Consider the following 23,308-nt stretch of genomic DNA (forward strand, 5'->3'; position numbering starts at 1 on the left):
TGAAGTGTGGAATGTCGGAATTACAAGGTGAATAGATGACTTTGTTAGTCATATGCAACATAAGCACAGTGCCGCTTGGTTTAGGAAACCAGCCCAACAAGACAAGACAAGGTTATTGGAATATTCTGGTTGTAGGCAGCTTTCAGTTTTATTAGAAATCTGGGAAGGGAATACTCATGTCCAACAGTGGAGGTCCTTCAACTGAAATATTGATGATACTTAACAATAAAAATAATATAATATCACCTTTCTTAATTTGACAGACATTGCATTTTGCTACAATGATTGTAAATTTTATTTAAATGCAAAATTTTTTATTCAATAATGTTAACAGCGTTTCAATATTCAGAATCACATTTACATAAAGTGTTAGCCAATTATAGAATACACTTTTGTGTCCAAAACATCCAAGGATGCTGCTTGTGTGCACAGATAGACACAATAGTTTATTGGTTAATTTATTAGTAATATATTAAAACTGCTTCCATAATTTCTTAGTAAACAAAATAACTAGGCATGTATGCATTTAAATACCAATCTCTGTATATATAAGGCACAAGCGATAACAATGTCGAGTAATTCTCAAGAAGTAACAGAATATACACATATCTAGACATTTAATTAACTCACTACTTATACAGGATGGTTAGTTACAGGTAAAAGTTTTAAATCAGTGAATGTAGTTTATTTGTCAGCAAAAAGGTTTAAAAGTTTTACACCTATTTCCAATCAACCTGTATAAAGTAATCACTCTGATATTTGTTTTTCTGTTAGAAAGCAATAGGCAATAACTTAAGGCAGTATAGTCTGCAAAGATAGATAGTGAAAATAATTTTAATATGTAGTATTTTCAAAATGTTTTTGCCTAATATATTTTTAATCTGAAAACATCGACCTTTGGATAGGATGTAAACATTACTTGACAGCAAATGACCTATACATTCACCTCGCTAAAACATTTACAGCCATAATCAATTGCCATGTATAAATAAACCTTTAACTTTGAATATCAATGACTTCTCAGATTGTATTATCTAACTTTTGTTACTCCCTATAATTTTTCATGCAGTGCTATAACTTTAAATCCTTTGCAATATCAATATGTTTCCTTTTATATATTCTTTCAACTAATTGCAGTAATAAATACATTAAGCTTATTACTAAAAGGAATGGCCACACTCCACTAGTTAGATAACTTCTTAACTGTTGACCCAGTGGTTTATTTTTATTTTGCAAAATTTTATTATAAACTATCTCTGTTCTTCTTGCAATATCCATCCAGTTATACATTTTCCTTATCATTCTATTACATTCATATGGACATAGTATGTTACCCTTTTTTATATCATCCATAGCTGATTCAATACCTTTTATAATACTCGGTACATTTGGTTCTGTTAAGTAAATCATTGTTTCTGGTAAAACTTCAGGAATGCCGCCAACCTTTGTGGACACTACTTTCAATCCGCAAGCAGCGGCTTCTACTATAGCCATACAATAAGCTTCTGTCAATGATGTGTTAAGAAATATATCACCCTTTACTAAAGTGTCCCGAACTTCGGAATGTTTTAAACTGCCTAGGAGAGTAACACAGTGTTGCAGACTCTTTCTTTCCCTCACTTCCTGCAAGAGCCACATCTTGGGGCCATCTCCACCGATAATAAACCTAATATGTGGATAGCGAGGACACAAATCTGCTATGACAGCAGCCATTAAATCCACCCCTTTTCTATACACTAATCTGGATACAATGACAATAGTTATCACTTTAGGATCTCTTTTACTAGGGTCTGGGGTGAAATTGTAAGCATCTACTGCATTTGGTATAACTGATACATTTCGCGCCTTAACTTTTGCTCTTAAAACTGTGTTCTCTTTACCAGTATGTGATACACAAATACAATGATCACACTCACATAAACACATCTGTAAGTATTTATTAGTTAACACCGCTGATGTGTCTGCAAAACCAAATAGACTGTGGTCTGTAAAAACAGTCTTCAAACCGAGTAATTTGCCTATTATTGATACTTCGTGCGCTAAGACACTAAACGCAGAGTGCCCATGCACAATTTCAATACATTCGCGTATCAAAATGTATCTAACTAAAGCTATGTTGCATATCATGGTGGGGAGCACGCATTGAGAGTAAAAAACTCTTATTGGTAAATAATAAACCTTTAGACCCCCGGTTAGGTATCGCACACCTACTCTATCGCCGTAGCAATGTGTGATAACGACGACTTTGTGTCCACATTTTATTAGACATTGGGATAAGTTATAAATATGTTCCTCAACTCCGCCTGTATTCGGATAGAAGAAATCAGAGGCCATACAGATCACAAATCGCTTCTTGTAATTTGTTATTTCCTGAAGAAATAAAAGAAATTATGTTTTTATAACACAGTTTCTTAAACATTTATACCCTTCAAAACTTTTTTACCTTATTTAAATTCATGATTTCCAATTGGATCTATTTTTCTTTAATATACTAAATAATGCGGCAAAAAAATACAAACTGAAATTGAGCTAAATAAACAAAATAAATATCATGTTAAGATAGATTTTTTAAAGGGCTTTGGTAGCGAGACTACTCAGCCACTTGTTATTAAATAAAAATTTAAACTTATTAAATATATCTAAAATATCGAGTATGTTATTTTTTAATAAGATTTTTAGAATGGTAATATATACTAAAAAAAATTTTCATCTTGTTAAATTCATAAGACATGCTCAATGACTAAATGTCATATTAACACATTTCAAAATAGTGACATGTGTAAGGTTATATTTAAATTGTAAACAATCGGTAATTCATATTTAAAAGCAACAAGGATGGAATAAAAATTTTAGAATGAATGAAGACAAAAAGGCCGATCGTAAATGCAAAAGATTTGCTGCGCGTTTGTTGTCTTCAAAAGGAATTATATGTTCTAGTTATGCTAGACCTGTATGTTATCTTCACTTATTATTGTTGATTTTCGAACAATTTGCACTCTAGTAATTTTTCCTTTTATTTTCATAGGATTCTAAACAATTGTCGCGTTAAGAACATTAATTAATATAATTCTAACATTTAAACCGCTATCTTGTAGTAATCTTTTATGTGTTTTTCAGAGTATTGTTTTGTGCAACGTCGGACAAGCTACAGGTCTATCAAAAGATGATATAGTTAATCTATTATATAATACACCATCAGTGAAACTTAAAAAATTCATTGCGGAAAAGGGAGAATCACATTCTTTTTTGACATTCAATAGTGAAAATGAAGCTGAAACATTTTTTCAAAAATATAATGGAAGAAAATGCATTAATGATACAATTTTGTATATGTGCTATATTGATGATGGTATGTTTATAAATAATTAAGAATAACATTGATGTACTGGATGTTTGAAAGATTTTAGGTATTTTTTTCTTATTTTCAGTGCCAAATACAGAAGTGATATGTCCTCACAAAAATCCTGAAGGTCTACAGATAATAGAAGATTTTATAAGTGTAGATGAAGAGAAAGATTTAATAGAACTCTTTGATTGGGAGGAGATAGATGCAAGCTTGAAGAATCGTCAAGTCAGACATTTCGGTTACGAGTTCCGTTATGGAAGCAATGATGTAGATTTGAGCTCTCCCTTACCTCAAAAGATACCACAGGAATGTGATATCTTGTGGACAAGATTAAAAAAATATGGTTTTGCTATTGATCCTCCTGATCAGTTGACCATTAACAAATATGCTCCAGGACATGGTAAATAATCTTCCATGAAGTATTAAAGCCAATGTAAATAAAATCAAAGAAAATTTAATTCTATAAAGTTAATACAAACAAGTATATTATTGCAATAATGCTTATTTTAGAAAACTCAGCATATAGGGTGATTGGTTATATGTATAGATGTGTACTGCAAGACAGGGCCCTATAGATATCTATGGTTGGCAATTGCTATGTAGTATTATGGTATGTGGAGGATGCTGCTGCCAATCCTTTAGAAACTTGTTTGTGGGCAGTGGCAATCCTATATAATTAATGCATAAAGTTTGAATTATATAACACCGTACACTGGGAATAGAAACTGTGACCTATCATCACTTGTCTCGGTCTTCTACTGCAGGGCCTCCATTGCATAATCATCATGTTGCTCATTCTCTAATAATTAATATATGGTATACTGTATCCAAAAATCAATGGCTCCTGAAATAAATGTTTGTAAAAATTTAGATTATTACCTATAAAAATTAATTTTGCAGTGTTATAGAAAAAAAAGCAATTGAGAGCATTCACTTTATTAAGGGTAATTGGAAATAGTTGTGAAACCTTTAAAGCTTTTTGCTACATTTACACCATTATAGCTTTAACACCTTTTTTAACTGTCTATAGGCAAAACATTCAAACTCTGTCTTGTCTGATGTTAAGTTAATGTCTATGATGGTACATGCTTGCCTAGAAGATACCTATTCACTCTTGACTTAAAGACTCTCATGTTATTGCTTCCTGAAAACAATGATGCCTTTATGTTGTTTCATCACTTGGCTGTTAACACTAAAAATAGTTGCAAAACGCTTAGTGATTGTTGAAGGGAATTTTGCAAAAGGACGTCAAAATCATTGTGATGTCAAATGGAAGAAAAGATATGGAGGAATTAATTAAAGTAATTCCTACATAAACCAATAACCAATCAGCCGGTATATTCTTTATAAATATGAAAAATGGACAGAATAAGTTTTTAAATTAGTATAAAAAACAATTATAAGCAATTGTTTGTTCACCATATTAATAAACAAATATAAAATTTGATGTAAACCTTTCAAGGTATACCTTCCCATGTGGACAGACACAGTCCATTTGGACCTATGATACTGTCTCTCTCATTGGGGTCATCAGTAGTTATGGATTGGCGACGTCATAGCGGCATGAATGTTCCAATTGTTGTTCCGGCAAGGTCTCTGTTAGTCATGGAAGGTGCGGCGAGGTTGGTAAATTTATTTAATATTCACTTAGTGCTTAAATTTATTGGATTTTTCCTAGGGCCAGTAGGTCTTGGAGGTAATGATAGTGGTGGACAGGGACTTTGATTTATTTAAGTTTCTCAGGATAGTTTTTTTTTTCATATGTCTTACAATATCTGGCATTCTATCTTCTTCCTTCCTCCACACTTTGTTTCATTGTTATTGCTTTTATTTACATACTTTCAATGCATTGTCTTCCATCTTTCTCCATGTTGCTTAATATTACATGTTGTTTTACAATTCCCATTTGATTTTTTAATAGCATTCATTTATTCAAGAGAATTAAAAGTAAAACTCGAGTGCAGAAATATCCTTAACTTTATTGGCCCTACACCCCGTATTTATACATTAAAGCTGCCTCAACGAATCCTAGAACTTACTTTATTTATATAACCAATCACACGCGTTGTTTGTGTGAGAGCGATGGAAGGTGTGTATGACAAAGAAAGGAATATATAACGGTATGTATGTGGTTGTAGTCGCTGCATTTCTATTTTTTTAATATGTCTTATTTCTATATTACAATTATTTTTATTTATCTGTTTTTTTATTTGTTCGATCATGACTTGTATTTATTTTTATTACGTCCTTTATTATAATTTTTGCATATCGCAAGAAAATGTGGCGATAACCTGCGTCTCTCATGAGAGGGCTATGATAATACATTCGGCATGTAGCCACCAGACAGACCAGACAATGTATCTTCAGATCTACCTGTCGCTTGTTGACCGTTCGTTCTTTTTTTTTTCATATTAACCAAGTCCATCCAATGGACACATTGTACTTCATGTTTCTGGTCTATTATATGTGATATCTTTCATTTATTTATTTTATTTATTATTTATTTAACAGTTTATTGTACACAATAAAAACACTAAAGTAACAATACAAATATAACTGACACAACAGGCACTACTTATTTCTAACCAGAAATTTCTTCCAGTAGGCCTACGGAAGGAGATTCATAAAAAGTGAGGCAGACACAACGTGCACAATAATTAAATTGAAATATTTACAATAGATACGACTTTTGACCATAATTACATACTTAACATGAACATAAATGTATACTTACATATTATATACTTACATAAATAAGCATAATAAATAATATATATACATAATATAAGCATAAATACATATATAACATATATAACTAAAAATATTATATATACTAGACAACTAGCGATAAATAGTGCTCTTTGACTCGCTTTTTAAATACAGGTAATGATGGACAATCACGTACTTCGTAGGGGAGAGCGTTCCATAATCTTGCAGCATGGACAGTGAAGGAATAGGAAAAGAAATCAGAGTGATGGGTGGGGATGGCCAGTGACGTCCTTACGTTCGTACGACAAGGTTTGTCCTGGGCCCGGGAGAAGTGGAAGAGGTTACGGAGATAAGAAGGAGCAGAGGGATTGTATAGGATGTTATAGAGAGTAGAAAGAACATGAGCGTTCCTGCGGTGACGAATTGGAAGCCACTTGAGTTGCGATCGGAACTGGGAAATATGATCGTACTTACGTAAACCGAAAATAAATCTAATACATACATTTTGGAGACGCTCTAGTTTGTTTAGAAGCTTCTCAGTGGCATCCAGGTAGCACGCGTCAGCGTAGTCAAGAATGGGGAAAAGGAGAGTCTGTACGAGGGAGATCTTGGTTTTCAGAGGTAAAAAGTTCTGGAGGCATTTGAGCGAGTGAAGTGAAAAATGTAATTTTTTGCTGACCTCATTGACGTGCGGGAGCCAAGACAAATTGGAATCGATGATTACCCCTAGATTCTTTGCAGATTTGCTAAAAGGTATAATAACGCCATCGTAAAGCAATGGACGGATAGCAGTGACAGCGCCAAGACGCTTATACATATATGCGCTCCCAATAAGCAAAGCCTGTGACTTTTTCGGGTTTACTACTAGTCCGAATGACTTAGCCCAAGTAGAGATCCGCTTCATGTTTATTTATGTACAATAAATAAATAAATAGAAAATACATTTTGGCATATGTTTCAGGAGTTTCTTGCCTTCGTAAATGACAGCGTAATGCGAAACTTTATCAGTGTTGGAATTACAGGTATGACTGGCAACATGGTATTCAGCCACGAACCTGGGACCCTATCATCGAACACCGAACATTGCAAGACAACCATGTTAAAGTGATCACAAGTGATACCACGAACAGGGGGACAAGGATATCTCTGACTTTCAGATGGACAAGGAGCGGCGAATGTAACTGTTTATATAAAACATTGTGTGATGTTTCAACGGAGTCTACGAATGATTTAGATGATAATGTTGCATCGAATTTGGAGGAACTCCATGTTCATCAGGTAATTTTATAAAATTCATCACCCTCTCCCAAAAACCACCATGATGGTATTGCTGCCCGTATTCATCGACTTCCTGTGACTTTAACTCAATGTCAGTCCACCTAATGGTTGGGACTCCCAACCTGTGGTCGCCCCTCGACATTCTTTCGGTCTCAACAGCCATCGGTTGCACAAGCGATGTACTACGTCAAATGCTACTTCAGGGGAGCAATTATTTGAGCTACTTCGATGGTTGGTTCTGCAATTCTCCTAAATTCTATAGTAAGTAAAACTGTAATCGAGAAGAATCATTTGATTCAGTGTCGTTCAATAGAATAGTCTATGTTTTTTTTTTTAATATTAATGAACAGCTGTTGAGTATCTGGCCAGCTCTTAGCAGATCTGCCTTCCGAGCAGGTGGTAACTTACTACATGTATGTTATATACTTATATGTTAAAGTAATTGACAATTCTCAATTAATTAACGTCATAGCATTTATACAAATATTTAAATGATTCAGTTACATAAACCTTTTTTTTTTGGTTTCGGGGGGAAATCTTCCGGACGTTCAATATACCCGCCTCTAGGGGGAAAACAGGGGTATGTGGGATTCCTACCCACTTAACCCCCCGGTGATCGTCCTCTGCGCTATACAGGGGACTGCGGTATCTCCCGGTTAGGGATCGCCACGCGGTCTTACCTCGCGCCGTGCTATTTTAGATAGCCTGTCCCGGGGTATGCGTGTATGGTTCATGCTACCCCCGCAACCCTCGTGGTGCTATCACGATGGTTTGAAACCACGTCGAACCATCGTCAGCCTCAGAGTCGCCAAAGCTAGTGGGAATTTAGGGCCCCCACCCTAAACTCCCGCGACTACGTCAGTTATATAAACGAGTAGTTATTTTTTAATTTATTAGCTCGCGAATTTCGGATCAGAGCTTCGATCCGAAGAAGTTTAAAAATCCAGAAAGGCTAACAGGCCCCTGCACCAGTCAAATATAGCCAGCCTTCTAGGTGCAAGACGCGGGGGTAAGGCTTTGTGTATGCCCCATCAACACAACACTAACCCTAGCGCGATTTTTTTTACTTCACTATGCGTCAAAACAATTTACACAGTCTGCCAAAAAAATCGTAATATAATCTGTTAAAAATTAGTTGAGAAATATTCGAAGAAGTCAGTAAGTGTGTTGTTCATTAGGTGTACGAGCAGATATCAAAGCACTTCAGCAGCACACGGCACACGGCGTGGCCGAAGGTGGTCGAGTTCCTCCGGGAAGTCCCCGCCGGTTCGGTGTTACTCGACCTTGGAGCCGGCAATGGCAAGAACATACTCAACCGTGGCGACATACTGCAGGTAATTGTAGCAATAGAAACTAGAAATGTCATTTAATATCCTACAGGATTAATACTTAAAGTTACAAGACTTTGACGATCATAATTGATAGATCATTTTCTGTCATATAACGTAAGGTACAAACTATTTAAAAATAAATGCTTTTATTGATACGTTATAATAATATGGGGATCGCCCAATTAACCGGTAAACATTAATCTCTAGTGCTGTCGCGCTCGCACTATATCTACCGCACGCAGACCTGTGCGGGTTCACACATGCACGAGTTGTACTACCCAAAATGTTTAAATAAAGCGGCAAAATAAAGAAACAGAATGAAGGTAGGATCAGTATCCTTCCTTAGATTGCCGAGTGGTCCACGCTGCCGTTAACACTTAAGTTCCCATTCAGTACACTTCAGCAACACTGATCAGACACGCGCACTAGCCGTGAGTTCTGCCGGCCAGCAAGGTCGCGCCTGATTTGTGTCTTCGAGAACTGGCTGGGATGCCCCGCTGCCCCTATCCTGCTCTTCGTCTTCAACGTCTCTCCACCGAGCACTGATGCGAGTTCCGACACTCAAACTTAGTTTTTAAGTTCACGGACCCCTCCGTTCCGTGAACTCATTCCGACGAAGTTGTAAAAGCCGCAAGGCTAACAGCATTATTTTCTTTAGATTCAATGCAAAACAATGAAGCAGAATGAGGGAAGAGATGTAAAGAACAAAAAGCGTAAGAATAAGCCAGAAGAGAATCAAGAAACAAACGACCAGCAATATTGATTACAGTGTTTATTATACGTTCGACGAACTTTTACTCAACCACCTATCTCCTATAATAATAAAAATTGTGAAGGGTAGCGGGGGTGGGGGGGAAGGAAAGGTCCTAAAAGGGGAGCCATTTAAACCTGTATACTATATATGTTGTAGATAGCAGGCGAACGCAGCTGCGGTTTGGTGAGCGAGTGCCGCAGCCGCACTTGCGGTATTCCGGCGGCCGACTGCGTGAGATTGGATCTACTGGAACCTTGCATCAGGGATGGTTGCGCTGACGTCATCATATGCATTGCCGTCATTCACCACTTTAGCACTCAGGTGAAATCAAATAATAATACTTGTTTCTTACCACTATTTGTAATTAGTAATAGCATTTTCAAAAAGTACGTATTACATATAGTATATATTTCAAATAAACGCAACGTCACTTAATCATTTCTAAAATCCTTACGCCCTCTTCATAACATATATATGTTATGTATGTTACGAATGACCTAAAACATCAGTGCGACAACGGCATAATAGGCATCGGTCGAATTAATTGAGTCTTCTGAATATTATTGTTATATATGATTAATATTAATTGGAGCACTCCACATATATATTATATATGTCCCTCGTTATTAAGGGGCCTCTCGTAAATTCCCCTATTTTGGTAACGCAGAGACAATATTTTAAAATAATTTATTCAATTCTAATTTTATTTCCTCGCTCTCTTTTCACCTTTCTCAATTCCTCTCACTAGTTTCTCTTTTTTCCCTTTTTCTTTCCCTCTTCTTTTTCTTCACCATTTCCTCCCGGACTACTTTTTACAAATTTTAATATTACAGCGAAGGCGTTAAAAGCAAATCGAGTGCATTTCCGAATTGCCCCCCTTTGAAATAAAACTGTGGGGCGTGTGCCCCACGTTAGGAAACACTGTTCTAGAATCTATTTTATATGATTTATATTATTTTCCTACTTCTATTACATGTGGTAATTGGTTGAAGGTGTAAAAGTGAAGGGGTTAATGTATAGCCTATTCCTCCGCAAAAAGCTTATAAAACTTTTTCTAATCAGCCTGTATAGAATGATCATGTCTTTTCGATAGCAATGCGACAAGCCAATCCATCTTCTGGGAAATACGAAATCTGATTGATATATAGTAAACTATAATTAATTTTAATACATAGTAATCCGAAATTTGCTATCGATGTTCATATTATTTCGTTATTAAACTAAACCATTTTGGACAGGATGTGCCAAACAATAACTAGCAGCAAATGTGCAATACATTCACGTTTTGAAAGCTCTTACATCTAAAACCAATCGTCCTGTATACAATTACAAACATATGCTTTTGCATGCTTTTCACATGCTCATGTATCATCCACAACTGTCAATTTTGACATTAGTTTTTTTTTTTTAATTAGACGAGACGGTCACAAGCGGTGGCAACAATAGCCAGATTACTGCGACCGGGAGGCCGTGCATTAATTACAGTTTGGGCCAAAGATCAAGCAAAGTCGAATTACTTGTGTAAGAAAAAAGAAATTCCACTTCACACTAACACCACCGTCAAAGTCGGCGACCTCACTCTACCGGTTCACGAGAACAGGACCCAGTTCCAACATAAAGATCTCCTTGTACCTTGGAAATTGAGGGGAGCGAAGGATAATAAGCTGTCAGAGAAGCCTGAAAGCACTCTACTGAGGTTCTATCATGTGTTCGAAGAAGGCGAATTGGATACACTCTGCAGGATGTCCAATTTAGTTGTCGAAAAAAGTTTCTACGAGGAAGGTAATTGGTGTGTTGTATGTATAAAGACAGCGTAGATACAAATGGCGGACAGATGATCCAGTCAAGGTCCAAAAACGCTGGAAATGGAGGAGGCCTGTGCCTTAAATGATGGATGTATAAATAAATAAATTTTGTACATTCTAATTATTGTTTTATTTCGAAACTACATAACATTATTAAAGTTACTTTTAATATTTTTTTAAAACATTACAAAATTAATTAATTATAACCTTTTGGACTCAATACTTCTGGTTAAAACGTCCCATTATCTTTTATTAGCGCTAAATGAAATTCAATATACAGCGCATGGGCAATAAATATTGCACATCGACCTATGGAAAGAGACAATCGGCTAATTTCGGCTTCGTAGAGCATCTTTGTCCCACACTACCTGTGTGACCTTTTGTCAGTTGTTGTATTTCGTGCGACAGAGATAACGCTCTACAAATCCAAAATTAGCGGAGTTACTTTTGACGCCAAGATTTTTTGATGTATATATGGTTTTTTTTAAGATTAAATGTAACAAGTGAAAAAAAATATTTTGATACCATTTTATTGTTTTACCGATTATAGTGTAATAAAGGTTATATCAATCGTATCTTTAAAAAAAAGATAAAAACTCTACGCTGTTGACCATTGTCAAAGACAAATATAGTCCAAAAGGTTAAAAAACATATTTACTCAAACTATGGTTTCATCAAAGCCAATTGCAATAAAGGAACAATTGGTATCGTGGACAAATCCGCCAATACGGCGTCGACATTTTGTATCGTGTTAACTTGAAATATATTCTCCTTTCTAAAACTCAATATGGCGACCGCCAATAGTGGCAGAATGTCCAAAGAGTCGTAACCCAAGATGGCGTCCCATAAAAACAACAGCTGATCCGGAGGAAGATGGCCGCTAAACGCACGCATTAGCCATTTGAAAACCACCCTTATTCTGTAAGCAATGAGACTTAAATAAGTATAAAAACATTTCGATTAGTATTTATTTGAATATACTTACGGATTGATGTTAATATTTCGAAAATGTATCCAAAGCAAGGGTTCGTTGGCTTCTAAAAGTCTCTCGTATAAAAGGCACAGCGAGACAATGCTCTGAAATATATTATTATATCATTCTGTTAACGCATTAAATATAGATACTATGATAATTAATAATTACAATAACTGTTTGTATACACATTAGAACATCGATAAACATAAGAAAAATAGTAGATAATTTTAGCATTCAAATAGATAGGTTTTAATAAAATTATAAACTCCTATTGGCAACTGTGTACGATTAACAATACTCCCTTTGTAATGTCTATAATATATTAAATCATTTAATTGATTTTGTATGGGCGACATTACGTCATCGTCAACGACGCATCGAAAAGGGGAATTCCACAGAAATATAATTCTTTACATATCGAACGAAAGAGAGCGAGCTACAATACTTTTTGACTTATGATTGGCTGAGAATTTTTATTGATTTACCGTAGTTTTAGAAGTTTTAAATCGGTATAAATATGGTCTAAGCTTGATTATACACATTTCTATTTCAGACTTAGTGTTATTACAATTGCAAAAATATTACTATAGGATACAGGATATTTAATTGATAATACTGCTAATACAACTGTATTAGAGTGCAAAAGTGATTACAAGAAAATGCGAGTTTGTTGGACTTTTAAAATCACGCTTGGACCCCTAGTAAAGTTAGTAGAAGTTAGTTATGAAGAATGTCATTATTGAAAAGGTCAGTCTGATTCCAGAGTTTATCGAAGTCATTATCATTATCAAGCACGCAGGAAAGAAAGCCGCTTGGGCCTTAAAGTTCTGGAGTGGACCACGGGTCTGCACTGAATGGACGTCTACTATCAAGGTGGACTAATGAGCGACAAGTGGATGCAGGCATGGAAGACGAGAACGAAACAAAAATTCTAGTGAAAAAAAAATTATTAAGAAAAAAAAGTGGATGCAGGCTTCTTCTTTCCGTTCCTGTTGGAAATCTGTAGTGAAGGCTATGTCCAAAAGTAGACGTTCCGCGATTTAAATGATGATGAGAATATAAAATTCCCCAGCAGCTTCCTCAAAAATCGAACCATAATTATATCATGTCAGACTATAGACCCCCTTGCAAGGCATAGTGTGCGTCCACACTGAAAGCGCGGTGACTGGAGCCTAGGCGGGCGCGGCGAGCGGGGGCGTGCGGTGGCCACAGTAAAGGCGCGAGCTCTTGTAGCGGTTTGACGTACATCAGGTGTTGTAAACTATTATGGACGAGGATTTGCTATTTTTACTAGACAGTCCGATTCTGAGATGGGAGGTGTTGAACACTAGAGATGGTGTGCACAAAATAAATAAAAAAAGAGCAATAACTGGTGAATTTGTTAACTTATATGAAGAATTAAGATTATACCCTACAAAATTCTTTCAGTATACTCGAATGCCCGTGACAACTTTTGACTACATACTAAGTAAAATATGGATGTTTGCTTTGCCAAATCGGTGGTTTAGATTGAATTGCACATATAAAAGATTCAGTATCTATCGCCATTTTACGACAAACAAAACAAACAGACGCGCATACGCCGAGCGACAAGACTGAACTGGTTTGTTACCCCCGCCACCCGCGCTTTGGGTCGCTCGCTGACTAGGCCCGTAGTGGGGCCAAAACGCGCGGACAGAAGGGTTTGAAATTTAGGCGCGCTGTCTCGCCCAGTCCCGTCGCACTAGGCTTCCGCCTTAGTCACTACAATATGGACGCAAAGGCGCGTTTCATATGTATGATACTTCGCGCCCGTTGTCGCAACCGCGCTAGGCTCGCACTATGGACGCACACATAGAATTCCTATTTTGTCAGTCAACCTATTGAGGAACCTATCCACGCCGCGTCTACTAATTCTTGGTCGCTATTCGAAACCTTCGGCTCTAACGTTGGTTGCCCGTGAGGAGCTGCTTATATTAAACAATTATAACTTATACTTGGTCTATTTAAGTATTTTTCATGATGTTTACCTGCGGATGTGTGGATATATAATGAAGTCGATGCCAATAACGAATGTAGAACGCGCGGAAAGTGTAGTAGAGTTGCACCGGCTCGTCGTACAGGTAGCAGAAAGGAGTGGCTGGTGGAGGGAGAGCGACTTGAGTTTGACGAAGCTATAAAACTAATGATGATAGTATTCAAATCAAATAGTTGATACTATTAGACTAGACTACTCTAGTAGTAGCTGCCACATGAACCTGCATATTTAATTTCAGATTGCTAAATTTCGAGTCCCATTTGGGCGCCAAAATATTCATCATAAACGGACTTTCAGCAATGGACAAAATACAATAGAACTTTGCGACAGTGGTAACTTTCCATGATATTCTTGCAGGTGTATATTTAGACTTAGTGTTCTGCACGGAACATTCATACAGCTTACTTCACATCATAGTTTTTTATTTAATTCAACTTAAAGAATGTTTTTCTCTCTACTCTTTATTTTTTATATTTAATGCAAAATAAAAGTGTGACACCCACCATACATAGAGAAGCCATGGAAAGGTATGATCCCACTTGGTGGAAATACGGTGATACTGTCTGGAGACGTGGGTTTGCCTTTGATGGTCACTGTTAACGCGTTCCCCACGCTGCCCTTCAACTGCTTCAGTACTTCGCGGTCGCGGGAAAAACATAGCATCACCTGGTCAGATGTTGCCAGAAAAATAATTACAAAAATATCTTTTTTATTTCTTCACGTTGAACTTTTTTGATATGAAATAGATCTTTAATACTGATCTTATAAGAATACATGGTTTATGGACATCGATATTTACCCATTAAATCTACAGGATGATTGACTCATTTGCTGTCAATCAATGTCAATCCTACATACATAACGTAATAATAATAGGGTTAAAAAAAGCATCGTCGAATAACTATATATTAAAATTAATTATTGTGTGGGATTCTTCCTAATAACGGTAGATCTAGGAGACCATAACAAGATGAAGTCCTAAGTAGAAGTATGTATTTCATATGGGCATCGCCCGTATTTATACCAATGTAAACAAAGAATTATATTTCTGTGGAATTCCCCTCTTCAGCGCCACTGATGACGGGACTTCCAGAAATAAAATTATTCATTTACGACGATATAAATAAGGGCGAAGCTCAAATAAATAAACACACTTCTACTTCGGACTTCGTGTTGTTATTACCTCAATACCTAACGGCCCTAGGAAGAATCCCACAAATCATTTGTTCTTAAAAAATAAACCATACCTGGTAAAGTAGATCCTCGAATACGAAGTATTGGTCGTCATTGGATGCGGTAAGTTGAACGTCTTTGAATATGAGTTTATCTATCATGAGATCCACTTCAAGGACGTTGATCTTCAACTGATTGAAGTAATCGATTTCCTGGTGATAACTGGTAATTAATATTAATAATAATAATAGTATAAATGACTATATCAGATTTTCGTAGGTTTTTTAATGACTCTATTTTTCGGGCCTCTGGTATCTCCCCATGGGTGGACAGGGGCAATATTTTCTTAATAATTTATTTCCATAATCATTTTTATTTTCTCGCTCTTTTTTATCAATCTCAACATCTTTCACTTACTAATTCTTACTCTTCCATCATATTCTTTTTTTTTTTCCTTTCTATACCTTGTTTCCTCTCAACCTTCGCTATTCCTCCTGGACACTGCTGTTTTATTTTATTTTTCTTTACATTAACAATTTGGTGCAATATTCTCAAACCATTTAGTCTGTATGATACAGATTAAAATTGATTTATTATTTACTTTAAATTTATTATTATATGGTTTAAAAAAGTTTTAAACATTTTGGAAATCTTACAGCGTGTGTATATTAATGAAACGGGGCTAGTAATGATTTAAATTGTAGCTGCCACTTGAAACTTCATATTTTATCGCCCACTTGCAACCTGTTATTGATGGTCAAGCGACTGAAGTGCAATAGGACTATGTACTGCGCTACGTTGGGAACTTTCCAAGAATTTATTTCTGCCCGTGTATAAAAAACCATGTATCTTGATAAATACAAGCATTCCGTCGGGAACAGCCCTTTATATTACTTCACATAATTCTTATTTCTATAATTAGAACCTTTCTACTCCAAAAATAATTACTTCCTAAATAAAAAACTATAAAACCTTCTCGGTGATCTCTACGCCCAACACCTGAGCCCAAAGTCCGGCTCTAAGACAGTGTGGACTCCCTCGCTTGAGGAACTCCTGGGCGACTGGTGCGTAGCGGAGCGCCGACACGCGCGCCCCCAACGCCGCACGCTCCGCTCCCAGCGTACCGCATCCCGAGCTGCAGCTAGACTCAGGATGAGCTCCTAGTAGAGGTTCCCCACTCGCCCACTCTGGGTACTCCTTACGCTAGGGAAAAGTACTCCTCTTTAACAGCCTTAAAAATTAACACATTACATGAGATAGATACATGAGGCAGAGTTGACTCAATCTTTTTACTTGCTAACTAAGCTTGAGCGGTACATGGTACTTTACACGAACTTAGAATTGGGAAGCAACTGAATTAAATTCTTTGAAGGTCAGTTTACTGTGATCTCTTTGGAAAGCGTGAGAAAGGGAAATGAGAAAGAAACATGAACAATGAATCAAACATTTACAGGGCATAAAATTTATCTCATGTTTCCACCATTTGGTTTTACTTACTCTCTGTTGATGTTGCCGCTGTTAGCCTGAAGGCTTTTACAGCTTCATTAGAGCTGAATTCATGGACCCTTCCGGTCTCAAAAACTCTTAAGTCTCTTGGCCTTTACTGAGGTACGGGGGGAGTAGCGAGAGGCGCTCGCTGTGAGGGGGTTAGGGTGTGAAGAGGCCGATTATAAGTAAGTCTTTGAGCAGGCCTTAAAGAACTGCTGGACCAATGGGAGTTTGAGGTCGCTATGGAGGTCTACATTGCGCTGATACCACTCCGCCTCGGCTATCCGGGAGAAGCAGTTTTGGAGCGTTTGCAGAGAATTGAGGGAGGTAGGCTCAGCATGCGTATATGGCTTTTGATATAGCATACCATACGGTCTAAAGCAAATTATCATTAGGGAGTAATTGTCTAAATATTCTTTTGCCATCCACACAATGAACGTAAAAGATATATAAGCCATATGACAAAAGTATAAAAGCATTGCGTTATGTATCGTTTATTGAATAAAATTTAATTCGATCAAAATTTAATTTATAAAAAATATTACCAATTGATCCAGAGTTTTCACTTGAAGCGGCAAATGCGCAAATTCCCATTTCGGTTCATCTCTAAAAAGAAAAAAAATAAACATTGACATTTAAAATAATTACCAAATCGAATTTTAATTTTACTCACTCCCTGGTATACGGAACGTAGCCGGATAAAGTAAGCAACACTTCTAAAAAATCTTTTGGCGCGTACACTGGCCGATACTTTGAAAGATCTGCAATAAAATACATGTTTTTTTTTAAATAAAAAGAGCACAGGCATTAACACATTAATAAACGAGAAGAATTAAAAAAGAAGGAATAAGAATACTACAATAATATGTTTATATGTTAACATCAGTAGTATCCTAGATATGATGAAAAAAAATCTCTTGTTTATATTTTTTATTGATATCTAGCAATAAAAATAAGTAAGTAAAAATAATGTTTTTTATCTGTGTGAAAATTCAGGGATTTCTTTTTAAAACATTTAAATTATTATTTACATAATCAAAATTAGGCAACACTTAGGTGACGTATGAATAGTTTGAAATGACATTTAGACTTTTTTTCGGTGGATCCAAAAAAAAATTTGAAATATACTTAAACAGACAAACATATTTACATATTTACATGAAACAATAATGCAATATCAATTTTTACACAATGCAGTACAATCAAAATAAAGACTGTCATTTATTGACGTATAAAATTTTTAATTAATATTAACCCAAGTTATAAGTGCTTAGTTCATTCCATTTATCTGCGATATCTTCTTGTTCGCTCTGTGGTCTCAGCTTGGCCAGCGATGTTTCTAGATCGGAACACATTGAATTAAGCGACTTGTGTATCCTTTTTTCCCATTGGGCACTGGCTTTTGATAATGATGTCAAAGGGTCCAATTTCTAAAATTAATAATTCGTAATAGATATATTAAATAAATAGTCGTTTTAGTTTTTTATTAATTATTTAAATAAATAAACAAAACTTACATTATGTTTACTTTGCGTTCTCACCCAGTGGTAAACGGTATTTCTTAATTTTGTATCCAAGCCCTTCTCTTTCATCGCTTGCTGAAGGCTTTGTTTGAAATCTTCTTTTTTTACACCCGGTGACGAAACCAATTTCTGTCATGTTTATGGATTTTGAAACAATTTTTGCATTTAAAGAAATAGTACTAAGCTAAAATATTAAAAATTATTTACGCAATTAACTTTTATTTTGTATCTGTTAAGTTATTTATACAAAAATACAACTAGATTTTAAATTTTATTACTGAAAGAACATTTGTAAACCACAATAGTCAGATTGTAATTTAAACTGAAATTGTATAGCAATGTTAAGATCAATGACTGAATAACTTTCTGTTATAACAAGACCCTTTATTTTAATAATGATCCAAATACAATTTAGTACAGATTAAAATAAATAATAATAATAAATCAAAAATGAAGTTCAAATTATCAGTTCGACAGTGGATACGTTAATAACTTTAACCCATATTGTGATAAAATATCGATAAATTGTTGCTGAACATTTGAACCAGTTTTGTCAAATATTTAATATTGCTAAAAGATTTCCCAGAACCTCATGGGGATATTTTTTGCTAAATAAAAAAATATTTTCGGATATAAAAATACGTAAAGGCAACGCACCTGTATGTCACTGTAAAAAGACTTATAAATAGAAAGATTCTTAATTTCTTCTGCTAATTTTAAAGCAGTGTGGTGAATAGCGTCTTCTTTAATGCCGTCCATTATGACTAATTCACCAATTGATTTACAATTATCATTAACAATTTTCAATTGGTGGGGCCTAATTAATCAACAGAGGACAATGTTATTAATATAAATAACTGTGATAGATTTAAAGAAATGTCGTTGCTTAGTTACTTGTACACAAAGTGTTCTTGTCATAATAAATTGCTCCAAATAAGATTATTTAATTACTATAAAGACTGTCAAACTTGAAGATTAAACAATTCTAATTAATTAGAGCTTTGGCTACATTATTAATGATGTTTAAGTTAAAATCCAAAAGTTTATCTCATTTATTTTAAGATGCGTTTACACTGGAGCAAAATGTAATTCTCTTACTTGTATGTTAATTGTTCTTCCTTGTATGCGTGTTTTTCATGGATAATATCATGTTATAACTGTTCACGATTCAGATTTATATTTTAAAACTTAAATAAAATATGTATATATTGGATTAGGTAGAAAAAAATAAATTGTTACAATCATACTTTTTAAAAAAAGTTGCCGCAAATTATTAACGCAACGCTTCAGTAAATTCCTATAAATTTGTTGAAGCCCTTGACAATATGGGCCCTTTTACTTGTTTAAAAATGCATAGTAAAATGTGAATCTTTTTTAAATTAAGTAAAGAAATAATAAGAAAATAGCTATTTGCAACATTGGACACATAAGTCACCATGTTTTTGACATTCACCAAATTTACGTAGTGTCATTGAGTGTTTTGAAAACAATTAACAAAGGAAATGGGGAAAATATTTCTCCATCACATTGGTGGGACGAGATTATTTTCATGCGCCACTTGTGATGTTAATCTGACCAATCGCGCCGAGTTAATTAGCACGAGATTTACTGGAGCGACAGGTATATTGTATAATTATACTCTTGTTACACGTCGCAGAACAATGTTTTGATTATGAACCCATATTTATATCTAGTTCTCTATAAACACTCGATACACCTCACGATAGACCTCTTTTATTTTTACTTTCCAAAGTTACCAAGTCTAATTTCTAAAAGACTTCATAATTATTTTTAATATTAAAAACTCATACCAATTATAAAAGTTTAGAAAATGTTTTGACTATTATGACATACATTATGAACTGTGTAAAATCATTCAATTATCTCAAGAGAATTTTTTTATTCTGTTGCTAATTTTTTTTTAGTAATATGGCGTGATAAATAAAAACAATACATAATGTATATAACTGTGTTTACTTCAAAAAAAAATTATTGATATTTATTTCAAATCTTGCTGTAGTGTTTGCTAATAATTTTTAAAAAAATATTATGGTGAATTTTAATTTGCCAACAGCAAAGTATTTGATACATTTCTTTTAAAAGTTAATTAAATCAAAGACTTATTTTTTTATGTACTGGGTTATGGCAGAAAGTACTGTTACTAACTAAAAAATTTTGGTTAATGGGAGAACATTCTAATTCTTTTTTATTCAGTCATGCTTGCACCTAATGCAAGGCATAGTCCTCCCCCATAGGGAGATATATCATAATTACCCCAACCTATAATAAGTCTTGTTGGAGATCTGGGGGAGGCACTTTAGTGATCCAAGATGCTGGGCCCAGTAGGGTACTGCCCCTGTACACTAAAGTAGTATGGCAGCTGCCTTTCCTTTATGATGAACACAATATATTAGATATTATGTTTTTCACAAAGGCCAATCTATTGAGCAGTCACACACAAAATCAGTCACAGTTTTATATAATGTATGTACCTTTACTTTAACTTTTGCACACATTTAACATTAACAATCAAACACTTTTTTGGACTGTGCCGAAGGTATAAGTAAAATCAGCATAGGAAGTCCAGACACAAGATAAATAAACAACCGTGTTAAGGATCTTTTGGAAATCTATAGGGTATGCCTATAACTAGATGTCAATGTCTTATACATATACCTTCTTAATAATGCACTATAGAATTATGTAGAAATGCCAGGATGAAGTTAAGATACTGATGACAGGACGAGCCTTCCTGTTCCACAAGGTGGTGAACCTTGTGTACTCGGAGGTGCAGGATAGAGTAATGCTGACTGGCCGACATATGGTGCGGGATGTCTCCTGTAAAAACTGTGGTAACAAGCTGGGTTGGGTCTATGAATTTGCTACTGAAGAAAACCAAAGGTTATGTATTATTTTATATATTGACAAATACTTGAAAGTTAATATTAAATTTAGTATAATAAGTATTGATGTTAAAGTAAAATTATTCATTCAATTATTCATTCTGGTCCTGGCCAATAAATGTCCACTGTAAGCCATAAGCTGCCTCCAAAGATACATCCAGTGACTTCTCGCAAACTTGATTGTCATTGGCTCATCTTGTGGGCGGTCTACCCTCATCAATAATGACATTGAGGTATAATATTTAACACTAGTAGAGGCAAAATTAAATAAGCAATATTTTTCTTGTTCTGTAATAGTGAAATATATCACTAAATATGAGAAATGATCATGATGATCTTTAGAGGAGGCCTAAATTGTGCTGTGGGTGCGATTGATGTGTCCTCTGATATGATGATTAATAGTCAAATAAAACAGTTCACATGTTACACAATTAAAGCTACCAATAGATATGCAATCAAACTTATATGTGTATATATATATACACCCTTTTTTGGTTACTGTTGGACCATTTGGTTAGTAGATTTCTTAGGGAGTAATAGGACATTCAAAGTTAAATATTGAAAGTTAAATAAATTAAAATAAAATAAAGATTTGAGTAATATGTTCCACAAGCTAAAAGACGAACTTTAGCTATTTGTATCTTAATTTGAAATTAAAATAAATATAATTTTGTAAATTACTTGTAATAAGTGGTGCAAAAGAAATGTCATAATTAGAACCTGCAGCCATTTTATAATGCATTAAAATGGAGTTTGTTGTTGAAAAAAGTTTATTTGGAAGTGTAAGATTGATGACATTAATTAATATCATAAATCGAACTTTAACAGTAGCAAAAACTATTTTTATTGATACTGTTGATTTTGTAATTTTTAAATGTTTTCTTTTATGTGATTATGAGGTTTATATTGTATATATGAGGGTGTATATTGTAAATGACATTTTATCAGATTTTTTTTAATAACTAATTAAAATTTTTTTTAACTAACTATAATTTACTTGTTTTTAGGTACAAAGAGGGCCGTGTGATTTTAGAGAGGGCGCTGGTGACTGAGAGTGATGGCATCGAGGAGATTCAAGTCAACAACGATGACTAAACATTATTAATATTAGTATTTAGTAGATGTAAATTTTTTTATGATATTCACCATAAAAAAATTATAAAATTCGAATCAAATCTGAAAGTTTGCAATAAAATTGTAAAATTCCAAATATAAATATACTACTGCCATTTTCGTTTGTAAAATAGCATGCAATTTATTTTAATAAATCTATTACGATCTAATTGTCGTTATTATTGTTAAGTGTAAACATTCTTTAAAATATTAACATTAAAATTATGTATTAAGTAAATGCTTAAACGGTGTTAATAAACATCTTTAGATTTTACGTAATTTTTTTAATTCCACCGCCACAGATAAAAATTATATTCGTCCAAATATCGAATTGGCCGTGAATTTGAACTTCATGTGTTTTTTTTTATTTGTGTATTTAAAACCGTGATCGTCTGTCTAGTGGTTAAATACCTTAATTGCTTACTTAGATAAGTACTATCTAAGTCCAAGTTACATCAAATACATAACATTATTACTGGAAACCTATCTTCAATCAATACTTTCGAAGTTCAAATTCAAAATATATTTATTTAAGTAGGCATTTACTGTAATTTTTAAATCGTCAATTATTTTGCCATTATAAGTAATAAGCTACCACTAATTCGGAAAGCTGATCTGCTGAGAAGGGCCGATTAGAAACCCAACAGTTGCAAATTAAATTTAAAAATTATTTTTTGATATCTATATTATAATATTAACCATTAATATGAAATGAATTATTTAGCGGTTTTTTCGACGTTAAACATATAAAAAAGTATTGTATTTTTTCTGTCTGCATCATAAATAAAAAGACAAAAGGGTGAAGTAAGCTGCATGACTATTCTATATATAACGCCATTGTGGAATGCTTTTATTTCTTAAAGTTTTATGGATATTTATACACCTGCGGAAA

General features: G+C 34.5%; 4 protein-coding genes across 4 annotated transcripts; 2 read left to right on the plus strand and 2 right to left on the minus strand.

Moving 5' to 3' along the window:
• Nucleotides 1-869: 869 nt before the first annotated feature.
• Nucleotides 870-2,529, minus strand: PIG-A (phosphatidylinositol glycan anchor biosynthesis class A). Its single transcript, XM_068771771.1, has 2 exons — nucleotides 2,444-2,529; nucleotides 870-2,370 (listed from the first exon to the last, which is right to left on the minus strand). Exons 1-2 carry the CDS (start codon nucleotides 2,456-2,458, stop codon nucleotides 1,072-1,074), a joined length of 1,314 nt encoding a protein of 437 aa, XP_068627872.1. The 5' UTR covers nucleotides 2,459-2,529; the 3' UTR covers nucleotides 870-1,071.
• A 290-nt stretch (nucleotides 2,530-2,819) lies between these two features.
• LOC137928725 (alkylated DNA repair protein alkB homolog 8) lies at nucleotides 2,820-11,273 on the plus strand. Its single transcript, XM_068771674.1, has 8 exons — nucleotides 2,820-2,950; nucleotides 3,118-3,349; nucleotides 3,429-3,746; nucleotides 4,809-4,968; nucleotides 7,078-7,333; nucleotides 8,512-8,667; nucleotides 9,575-9,739; nucleotides 10,834-11,273. Exons 1-8 carry the CDS (start codon nucleotides 2,855-2,857, stop codon nucleotides 11,233-11,235), a joined length of 1,785 nt encoding a protein of 594 aa, XP_068627775.1. The 5' UTR covers nucleotides 2,820-2,854; the 3' UTR covers nucleotides 11,236-11,273.
• Nucleotides 11,274-11,886: 613 nt separating this feature from the next.
• Nucleotides 11,887-19,159, minus strand: LOC137928884 (TBC1 domain family member 19). Its single transcript, XM_068771888.1, has 11 exons — nucleotides 19,058-19,159; nucleotides 18,395-18,529; nucleotides 18,133-18,307; nucleotides 17,551-17,638; nucleotides 17,423-17,483; nucleotides 16,362-16,592; nucleotides 15,464-15,601; nucleotides 14,720-14,882; nucleotides 14,209-14,318; nucleotides 12,209-12,300; nucleotides 11,887-12,142 (listed from the first exon to the last, which is right to left on the minus strand). The coding sequence occupies exons 1-11, from the start codon at nucleotides 19,157-19,159 to the stop codon at nucleotides 11,887-11,889; spliced, it is 1,551 nt and encodes a 516-aa protein (XP_068627989.1).
• A 666-nt stretch (nucleotides 19,160-19,825) lies between these two features.
• Nucleotides 19,826-22,606, plus strand: Ype (yippee zinc finger protein). Its single transcript, XM_068771873.1, has 3 exons — nucleotides 19,826-20,020; nucleotides 21,142-21,301; nucleotides 22,311-22,606. The coding sequence occupies exons 1-3, from the start codon at nucleotides 19,903-19,905 to the stop codon at nucleotides 22,396-22,398; spliced, it is 366 nt and encodes a 121-aa protein (XP_068627974.1). The 5' UTR covers nucleotides 19,826-19,902; the 3' UTR covers nucleotides 22,399-22,606.
• The last annotated feature ends 702 nt before the right edge of the window (nucleotides 22,607-23,308 follow it).

This window comes from Battus philenor, unplaced genomic scaffold (genome assembly GCF_028537555.1).
Source record: "Battus philenor isolate CCGP_79_NKW_IND1 unplaced genomic scaffold, ilBatPhil1.0.hap1 SCAF_4, whole genome shotgun sequence".
Classification (NCBI taxonomy): Eukaryota; Metazoa; Arthropoda; class Insecta; order Lepidoptera; family Papilionidae; genus Battus; species Battus philenor.

Coding starts and splice junctions, on each gene's coding strand:
- LOC137928725 (XM_068771674.1), top strand. CDS start 2,855: ATGAATGAAGACAAAAAGGCCGATCGTAAATGCAAAAGATTTGCTGCG. Junction 7,334..8,511: donor AGGAACTCCATGTTCATCAG/GTAATTTTATAA, acceptor GTTGTTCATTAG/GTGTACGAGCAGATATCAAA. Junction 9,740..10,833: donor TTCACCACTTTAGCACTCAG/GTGAAATCAAAT, acceptor TTTTTTAATTAG/ACGAGACGGTCACAAGCGGT.
- LOC137928884 (XM_068771888.1), bottom strand. CDS start 19,159: ATGGACGGCATTAAAGAAGACGCTATTCACCACACTGCTTTAAAATTA. Junction 14,883..15,463: donor TCGAGGATCTACTTTACCAG/GTATGGTTTATT, acceptor ACATCTGACCAG/GTGATGCTATGTTTTTCCCG. Junction 12,301..14,208: donor ATATATCCACACATCCGCAG/GTAAACATCATG, acceptor AATATATTTCAG/AGCATTGTCTCGCTGTGCCT.
- Ype (XM_068771873.1), top strand. CDS start 19,903: ATGGGGAAAATATTTCTCCATCACATTGGTGGGACGAGATTATTTTCA. Junction 20,021..21,141: donor GAGATTTACTGGAGCGACAG/GTATATTGTATA, acceptor TACTGATGACAG/GACGAGCCTTCCTGTTCCAC. Junction 21,302..22,310: donor GCTACTGAAGAAAACCAAAG/GTTATGTATTAT, acceptor ACTTGTTTTTAG/GTACAAAGAGGGCCGTGTGA.